The sequence below is a fragment of the Mastomys coucha genome, unplaced genomic scaffold, assembly GCF_008632895.1.
Source record: "Mastomys coucha isolate ucsf_1 unplaced genomic scaffold, UCSF_Mcou_1 pScaffold22, whole genome shotgun sequence".
NCBI lineage: Eukaryota > Metazoa > Chordata > Mammalia > Rodentia > Muridae > Mastomys > Mastomys coucha.
In genome coordinates this window covers 163,171,667-163,181,467 of record NW_022196905.1, presented here as the reverse complement: position 1 = coordinate 163,181,467, position 9,801 = coordinate 163,171,667, and the positions used below count along the sequence as shown (strand labels likewise).

General features: G+C 42.2%; 1 protein-coding gene across 1 annotated transcript; it reads right to left on the bottom strand.

The window, feature by feature from the left end:
• Positions 1-3,567: 3,567 nt before the first annotated feature.
• On the bottom strand, positions 3,568-8,103 carry LOC116071223 (beta-defensin 10). The gene is made up of 2 exons (XM_031342680.1): positions 7,997-8,103; positions 3,568-3,808 (listed from the first exon to the last, which is right to left on the bottom strand). The coding sequence occupies exons 1-2, from the start codon at positions 8,055-8,057 to the stop codon at positions 3,654-3,656; spliced, it is 216 nt and encodes a 71-aa protein (XP_031198540.1). The 5' UTR covers positions 8,058-8,103; the 3' UTR covers positions 3,568-3,653.
• Positions 8,104-9,801: the final 1,698 nt, after the last annotated feature.

Sequence of the window (9,801 nt, the reverse complement as noted above, 5' to 3'; positions counted from 1 at the left end):
TCTGTTTGTCAAAGCCGAATCCCGTGCCCACCTGGCCAAAATCCCTTGTCCCGCAGAACAGGGACCCCGCGAGAAATCCCGGTCCGTGACACATCTATGGTAATTGAGAGTTTTGCTGGGTATAGTAGTCTGGGCTGGCATTTGCGTTCTTTTAGGGTCTGAATGACATCTGCCCAAGATCTTCTAGTTTTCATAGTCTCTGGTGAGAAATATAGTATAATTCTGATAGATTTGCCTTTATATGTTATTTGACCTTTTTTCCTTACTGTTTTTTAATATTCTTTCTTTGTTTTCTGCATTTGGTATTTTGATTATTATGTGACGGGAGGAATTTCTTTTCTGGTCCAGTCTATTTGGAGTTCTGTAGGCTTCTTGTATGTTCATGGGCATCTCTTTCTTTATGTTAGGGAAGTTTTCTTCTATAATTTTGTTGAAGATATTTATTGGCCTATTACCTTGGGAGTCTTCACTCTCTTCTATACCTATTATCCTTAGATTTGGTCTTCTCATTGTGTCCTGGATTTCCTGGATGTTTTGGGATAAGACCTTTTTGCATTTTGCATTTTCTTTGACTGTTGTGCCAATGTTTTCTATGGTGTCTTCTACCCCTGAGATTCTCTCTTCTGTCTCTTGTATTCTGTTGGGGATGCTTGCATCTGTGGCTCCTGATCTCTTTTCTGTTGCTTATGCTCTTATGCTTGCCTTTGGCCATCTGGCTATCTCTTTTGTTAGCTGGACTTGTTGTTTCTGACTATGTCTTGTAGGTCCTGCAAGCCTGTGTGTCAGTACTCCTGGGAGACCAGTTTTCTCTGGGAGGAATTTAGGTATGGAGAGCTGTGGTACATGGTTAACTCTGGGGTACAGACAGAAACCAGAAGGATCCTGTCCCCAACTGAGCCTTGGTTCTTGTGTTCTGATGGCTCTGAGAAGGTCTCTCTTGGGCCAAGAATTTGAAGAGAAGTGGTGGTCTTATCTGTGTAAGCACTCCTGGGAGACTAGGCCTCTCCTGGTGGTATTTGTGTATGTAGCTCTGTGGCACAGCATCAGCTCTGGGTACAGACACAAATTGGAAGACTCCTATTCCAGGCAGATAACTTGGTTCCTATGTCCTGAGGGTTCTGCATGGGTTCCTCTGAGGGAAGTGGTGATCCAACCTGTGCTCACAGGCCTGTCCACACTCCTGGGAAGCTCACTCTCTCCTGGAGCTACTTGTGTATGGAGCCCTGTGGGAGAGGATCATCTCCAGGTGCAGATGGAAACCAAAAGGCTCCAGTCTCAGGCAGCTCCTTGGCTCCTGTGTCCTGAGGGTTCTGGGCCAGAGCCAGACAATGGAGGTCAGGAGACCCCATGCAACTTGCTTCTCTCTGAAGTTTTTTTTTAATTGGACAAGTTCTTGAGTGTATCATTACCCTACTTTTATATATTTTCTCATTTTGTCCTGTTTGTCTGTTTGGAAGCAACATTCATTTTTCAATGATGACTTTAAGATTGACTTTTATTTAAAAGATGTCTTTTATCTTCTAACAGAGGATGTTATTATAATATATGTAGTATTATGTATAATATACTTGCATAATACTGTGTATAATGTATTCCATAGCTAATTTGTATTTATTTTCTTCTAGAAGTAGAAAAGTATGAAACCCATGGAATAGCCAGAGAAGGAACTTATCTCCTAGAGAAAGATTTACAACTTGCCAAATAATCTTGAGCTGATACAATGATGGTGAGACTACATCTTGGCCTGATCTTCTGTCTCCTACCTTCTGTCTAAAACTTGCACTCAGTATCAAGATGTCAAATGTGCACTGGCGCATAATGAGAGTTAATGGATCTAGTTGTTGTTCTTCCTAATATGGGCCTGTTGAATATGGCTCCTTTTCTGCTTTTCACTAGTAACTATACAATTTTAATTATCCTGTGCAAGATAAGTATACTAACCTAGCATGCTGGAGCAGAAGATATGGCTCCACACCTGCTAACATCTATATATTTTAGGAAAAAGTAAGCTAAAGTTGTAGTCTAGAGGAGGGTGCCCTCCCAGAGTATTCACTTGGAAGATGTTTTGTACCAACTCTGAATGCATGTGAAAATATGTTTTAGATGATATTCATGTTTCTTTTACCTTCATTTACACCTTGATCAATCAGGTTTGGGACATTAAGAGGCTGGGAACCAATATTTCATCCTCCCTGATCCCAGAAACAGGCGGCAAGGCACAATAATTAGGGACACACTGGAGAGGACCAGGTGGACAGAAGGCCAGTGTAACAAGCCAGAACAAGGGGAGCTAGAACCTTCTTGAATTCTCTGTGTTAATTTCTATCTACTGCAAGAAGTATCTCTGATGCGGGATGAGTGGTGTGCTGATCTATGGATATAGTAATATGTCCATAAGTATCATTTTATTCGTACGTAAATTTAATAGAACAAGTAGTAGGTTTTATCATATGGCATTTGATCTGTCTAGTTTCATGTTCTTGACCACATTAGCACTACCAGGTATGACTAGTATATCATGAAGGAGGTTTTGAATCCAATAAAGAGGTGGTTGGTTACACCCATAGCATTTGTGATGCTATTGCACCAGTGGGCATACTGTGCAGGCAGACCACTGCTGTAGCTTGCAGGGTGTTCACAGCTGGGTGAGACTGATGATGATTTCCTTCTTTAGTAGTAGCCATAGTACCTTTTGTTCTAAAACACAAGACAGTAGGCTATTCTAGTTGAGTACTTGCTCAATTTCTGCATGTTCAAAAGTATAAAAATGTGATACCTTCATACTTTGGCAATAGGAACAACAGTGGAATTATCAAGCATATCCAGGGCAGACCACATGCTCAGTAATAGTTGTCTAACACAAACTAGACTCCACATTCTCTTTCTCTCCCTTCCACCCACATCACTCTTTCCCCTTCCTCTCTCTTGTATATAAGTGTATGTGTGTGCACATTTTCTTTTGATTTTGTTCTATTTAAGAGATAGAATTAAGTAGAATGCTTATGGAAGGGTCTATTTAGAGTTGGTGGAAGAGAAAGTACATAGTCAAAATATATTGTATGAAGAACCAAAAAATAAAAATAAAGATTTGTGTGTGTGTGTGTGTGTGTGTGTGTGTGTGTGTGTGTGTGTGTGTATTATTAAATAAAAAAAATGTTGATCTGAAAACTGAGACATTTTTCCTAGGGAAAAGGCTTTGGTGTGACAACTTACTGTTATAAATGAGGTTCTAATATAACCACCATCTACTACCCTAAGCCCTGTAATTCCTGGATCTGCAAATGAAGCCCTACTTAAATTAGAGACGATGGAAGAGTTCCCCTCTGTTAGGCCCCAGGAAGCCTGAGAGCAGTGTTCACTGTCCAGTCTTATGGGGTTCTTCTGCACTGCTCACACGTGGCTTGGCAATAAATTCAAATAAGAGTGACACTGCTCAAATCATTAGTCCTGAGTAATGATTTGACTAGGCAGGATTTCTGGAATGTCCCTTCTCCTGTTCTAAGCCTTGACATTAGCCTTGCATATTTTTAATCCCTTCTAAACCAAAACACAGTTTTCAATAGGATCTGAAGTAAATAAGCTTAAAGAAATATTTTCTTTATTAAAACATTAGTTACACATCTGTCACTTGACTTCCATATGCTTCCTTCCAGTCAGTATATATTCTTGCAACAGCGGAGATTCTCTGGGTGACAGTTACTCATAAACCGGGAATTACGAGGACAAATTAAATTGTGACAGAACCCTCCATGCTTGTAGCACCGTGTAAGTTGTGTTTTGAGTAAAAGATGTTTTAGATCTCCAACAGCTGCAAAGAGAGAGCAAATATCCTTTACAGTCATGGCTATAATGCCAAATACTTGAGAACATTTTGGGGATACAAGATAGATAGATAACATGTCTAAATTCATGGGACAAATTTCTCTTCCAAGTAATTGTCTTGGAATTGAACCTTGAGGACAGGTAATGAAATCCCACAATTGACAAGGATGAGCAGCAGAATTATGAGTGTAGCTTTTATGTTCGATGTTTAGACTCAAGCTTCTTCCCCAGTACACCTACTATTCCACCTTACTTGTTGGTATTCTGTCTAAACTACACCCCTCCAGGTTCTGGCAGTAGCCAGGTATGCTCCTCCCCACAGTGATCTGGTAGCAGCCAGGCAGGAAGGGGAGGAGCTTGGCCCGTCCTCTCTCTCTTACTTCCTCTTGCTACCAGCTTGGTCCCCCTTTCCCCATTCCTCTCTCCCTTTCTCCACGTGATCATGGCCAGCCTATAAGTCTCTAGGTTCTCTCTGCCTTTCTCTGCCTCTATTACTCTCTTAACTCCCCTCCCCATGGCCTAATTAAATTCTATTCTATATTATACAGGTGTGTGTCTGGTCCCTCAGGGGGAAAGGATGCCTAGACATGGGCCTGTTGGGGCACCCCCTTCCCCCACACCCCACCAGAACATATTCTTAGAGCTCTTTCTCCTTTTATGATCACAGCATTACTGTTGTGCCTAAGATGCCATATACTCTATTTCTGTATGCTACAGGCATTACTGCACCAGGAACTTATTCTGAAGTGTCCCATTTCTCCTTTATAGTCAGATTGGTCCTTCTGACTCCAGTCCAAGTTTCCAGACTTCTTACCACAATTTCCACCAAAACTTATAATCATTAGTGTTATGCTGAAACTATGGTTGTCTTGGAAGTTTTTCATAGGTTTCATAAATTAGTACTTATTCTGCCTTCTGTGGGATATCACAGTACACACAGAATGTATCCTAGAGTAGCCTTCAACAGTATGCAGGATAGAACAAAATTACTCTGTGATACACCTGGTAACCATCAAGTGGTAATTGTACCCACATCCTCTGGTAATTCATGGCCTGACTCAAGTCCTTTGACAATTCCTGCTCAGAAGTTCCAATCTTTTAGTATCCTAGAGTGTAATTGTTTTTGGAGACAGGCATTTATAGTTAATTGACATGAAATGAGGTATTTATATCAAACACTAATCTGAATTGACTGGCAGAAAGAACATACAAGGTATTTTATGTATTTATCACCAGCCAAGAGAAGAGGCTTTGTTTGTTCAAGATTGTTCTCTGTAAAGTTGCTGACCCCCAGCAATAGTCTCCAAAATGTGTATAGAGGCACAGATACTTAATCAAAGACGTTAAAAACCATGACAGTGAAAGGTCTACAGCATTGAAGAAACTGAAAAAGAAAGTAGGAGATAAGACATCCTTCCATGTTTGTGTGTCAGATACTTAATCAAAGACGTTAAGGTGGACATTTCATTCCTTCTTAAAAGGGGGAATTAAATACCCACGAGAGGAGTTGCCGAGATTAACTATGGAGCAGAGACTGAAGGAAGGGTAAGCCAGCTTAAATATAGCTATCTCCTGAGAGGCTCTGACAGTATCTGACTAACACAGATGTAGAGGCTCACAGCCATACATCGAACTGAGTGCAGGGTCCCCAGTGAAGGAATTAGAGAAAAGACCAATGGAGCTGAGGGGTTTGTAGCCCCTTAGAACGAACAACAACATGAACTAACTAGTACCCTTGGAGATCCCAGGGTCTCAACCACCAACCAAGGACTGCACATAGAGGGGTCTGATTGTTCAAGCAGTATGTGTATGGTAGAGGATTGCAAAATCGATCATCAATAGGAGGAGAGGACCTTGGCCCTGTGAAGGTTCTGTGCCCCAGTGTAGGGGAATGCCAGGGCCAGAAAGTGGGAGAGGGCGGGGTGGCAGGCATGGGGAAGGGGGAGGCAACAGGGGTTTGGTTTTGTTTGTTTTTTTGTTTTTTGGAGGGGAAACTGGGAATGGAGAAATTCGCATATAAATAAAGAAATAAAAAAGAAAAAAAAAGTCACAGAAAAAAAAAAAAAACCCACGACAGTGAAAGGTCTACAGCACTGAAGAAACTGAGAAAGAAAGTAGGAGATAGGACATCTTTCCATGTTTGTGTGTCAGCTGACTTCTAATGTTACATAGCCAAGATACTGAAATTGATCTACAGAGTCAAGGCATCCCCACCAAAATCCCAAGAATATTCATCATAGGAATAGTGAAAACATATGATCCTTAAGTTCATATGCGAGTGTAAAGGACTCCAACAGAATGAAAGCATTTGTGAGCAGAAAGAACAATGTTGGAGGTGTTACGATATCCCTTTAGTTTATACCTCAGAGCTGTATCATAGTATACAGAAACAGTATGGCATCAGCACAGAAGCAAACATCAATAGCATAGAGTAGAAGGCCTTGAAGTAAGCCTACGCAGATACTGAAGGGTTCTCGTAAGAAGTCCTGAGGTTAATTTCTATTGTTAATTTGGTTAGATTGAGAATCAGCTAGCAGGGTAGCAATGTAGAGAAACATAAAGAACTCCTGCCAAGATATAAACATACAAAGGTGTATGAATAGGATATGGTAATAGTTTGGATATAAAATGTCATTAAGTATAAAAAGGCTCACCTCAAATTTTGTAGATCTGGTTTCTGTTTCATGGCCCTAATTTGAAAATTTCTAGAAAGTTTAAGAGAAGTAGGTCACAGGAACAGATGGAATCTCTGCCCTCGCATGCTCCTCTTTATGTCTTAGCTCCTCCCTGCCATGAGGTAAATGAACTTCTTTGCCACATGTCCCCACCACTGTGTTCTTCAGAAGTACTCGGGCTGTGCTTAGTTCTCAAACTTGACTCAGTTTGGAGTTCACCATGGAAAGTGTCTCAGAATATCCTCTTATTTTTTTTCATCTTCTCCATCCAAGGAGACTACCTTTGAGTCTGAATGACCCTATCCTCACACCTGTAGCATCCCAGGCTGTAGGTGTCTGCTGTGATCGGACATTGGGCTTGTTTAGAGACACTTCTGTTTGACCTGCTGAGCAGCAGACAGATCACTTGCATTGACACTTTTTTTCATGCACTGAGGACCACTAAAGGCCCTGATGATGCACTCTCTGGGTGTGTCTATGAGCACCAATGATGGACATGCTGGGTATATCAGTGCTCAAAGACACACAAACACACACACAGCTCATCATCAGTGCTCAAAGACACATCCAGAGAGTACCATCAGTGTATACACACACTCTCTCTCACATACAAACGGAGCATCATCAGTGCACACAGACACACCTAAAGAGAGCATCATTGGTGCTCACACTCACACACACAAACACACACATACACAGATAGAGACAAGGACAGAGACAGAGAGAGTGAGTGAGAGAGAAAGAGAGAAAGAGAGAGAATGCTTTCAGAAAAGGATACAAAAGTTACCCATAGAATTTTATAGCTTTTATTTTTGTAATAACTCTACTGGTTAGATGAGAAAATAAGGATCAGAAACTTGTGACTTGATCTGGATCAACAGAATGGACAGATTGGGAAAATATACCTTTCTTTCTCTCTTCCTTTCTCTTTCTTTCTTTCTTTCTTTCTTTCTTTCTTTCTTTCTTTCTTTCTTTCTTTCTTTCTTTCTCCCTTCCTTTCTTTAAAACTGGAACCTATTTGCTCCTGAGTCAGAGATTGATTGTTTTGGCACAGAGCACATGGGATTTTCTAAAGCTGGACAAGAAGCACCCATCCAAGAATGAAGACATTCCCTCAGGGAATAGCACCCTGACTGCTGGAACATGTTTTGGTAAAGTCCCAGTCCCTGTCGGAGGAGTGGTGGCACATACCCTGAGTCAGGGCACCTGGAGAAGACCTCTCAGTGACTTGGGTGAATATGGAAATGCCTGTCTGTGGATCAGAAGCTGGCCTCTGTGTGTGTGTGTGTGTGTGTGTGTGTGTGTGTGTGTGTGTGTGTAGCTTCACTGAAGATAGAGAAGAAAAGCTTTGTTATAAGGCTTTTCCTCTAGTTCAGGCACATGACTCGGCTACCCATTAATAGATCCAAATCCCTGCCAGGATCACTGCTTCTCCCTGCTCTAGTTTTCTGCCTCCATGTCCCCAGTCCTGAGCAGGTGCTGCAGGTCCTCAGGCTTACCTGGGGTGGGATATGAGAAAAGGAGGCAGCATATGAGCAGCAGAGAGCAGAGAGTCCTCATGGCTGGTAGAAGGAGCACTCAGACTCCAGAGAGGGTCAGTAACTCCTGCAGGACTGAAAGTCTCAAGAATCCTGAGGGTTGCCTGCAGTGAGGGTGAAGCTCATTAACTTGCCCTCCTGCTGTGTGTCCTGAGGCATTGCCAGGGCTGTTGCTAGGTGTTCCTGCTAAGCTCTGCAAGGATTTTGCTTTCATTCTGGAAGCTCTAATTTATTGCACCATGCCTGGATTTCTTAACTTTCAGGTTTATAGAGTCTGAATGCTCTCAGACACCATAGCATATGCTAGCATTATTCTGGCCAAAAGGAATCAGGAAGACTGTAAGAGGAAGAAGCCTGACAGCCCAGTGTTCCTGCAGGGTAGCTCAGCTGTAACCCTCTCTGAAGAGAAGCTAAGCTGATAGAGGGATGAGAGTTCTTCCTCAGTAGCAGCTGTTGCCAATCTTTTTAATTAATTTATTAGTTAATTGATTGACTTTACATCCTGATTGCAGTCCCCTCTCTCCTCTCCTCCCAGCAACACACTTTCAAATTCCTGATCTCCAAACCTCCTCCCCCTGCCTTCAGAGAAAGGGAAATCCCCCTTGGGATTTCCTGCCTTGGAACAGCAAGACTAAGCATGTCCTCTTTCACTGAGACCAGACAAGGCAGCTCAGTGAGGGGAAAGGGATACAAGGGCAGGCAACAGAGTCAGAGACAGCCCCCATTCCAAGTGTTAGGAGACCCACATGGAAACCAAACTGCACATCTAATACAAATGTGTAGGGACCTAGGTCCACTCCCTGCATGCTCTTTGGTGGATGGTCCAGTCTCTGTCAGCTCCCATGGGCCCAGGTTACTTGACACTAAGTTTTCTTATGTATCCTTGACCCTCTCAGCTCTATCAATTCTTGCCTCCACTCTTCTACAAGACTCCTGAACTTCATCTAATGTTTGGCTGTGGATCTCTGTATCTGTTTCTATCAGCTGCTGAGCAAAGTCTCTTAAGAGGCAGTTATGCTAGGCTCCTGTCTGCAAGCATAGCAGAGTATAATGTCAGGAGTTGGGTCTCTCACATTGGACAAGTCTCAAGTTGGGCCAGTCATTGGTTGGCTATTCTCTAAGTCTCTGCTCATTCGTTATCTCTGTGCATAGTGTAGGTAGGATAAATTTTGAGTTGAAGTTTTTGTGGATGGGTTGATGTCCCCCTTCTTCTACTGGAAGTCCTACATGGATGGCTATAGGAGGTGGCCACTTCAGTTTCCATATTCCCAGAAGCTAGGAGTCTTAACTAGGGTCACCCTATAAACTCCAGTAGCCTTCCTTGTGTCAGGTCTCTGGCTAGTCCCAGGTATTTGTCATACTGATTTCCATTCTCACTCCCAGCCCTCTCAGCCCACCCCACACATAAGACCGTCCCTATCTCCCCCTCCAAACTCCCTTTCACACCCAGTTGCCTCCCTCTATCAACTTCCATTTTATTTTTCCTTCTGAGAAAGATTCAACCTTCCTTCCTTGGATCTTCCTTGTTATTTAGCTTCTTTGAATCTGGTCAGTGAAACATGGTTATCCTGTACTTTATGTTTAATATTCAGTTATAAGTGAGTCCATATTATGCATCTTCTTTTAAGTCTGAGTTACCTCACTCAGGATGATCTTTCCTAGTTCTCCTCATTTGCCTGAAATTTTATGATGTGCTTATTTTTAATAGCTGAGTAGAATTCCATTGTGTAGCTTAACCACATATACTTTATCTATTCTTCGGTTGA

What these genes read in the sequence shown, in the direction of transcription:
- LOC116071223 (XM_031342680.1), bottom strand. Translation starts at nt 8,057, where the DNA reads ATGAGGACTCTCTGCTCTCTGCTGCTCATATGCTGCCTCCTTTTCTCA. An exon ending in TTTCTCATATCCCACCCCAG is followed by an intron (nt 3,809 to 7,996) that starts GTAAGCCTGAGG and finishes CTCTCTTTGCAG; the next exon opens with CTGTTGGAGATCTAAAACAT.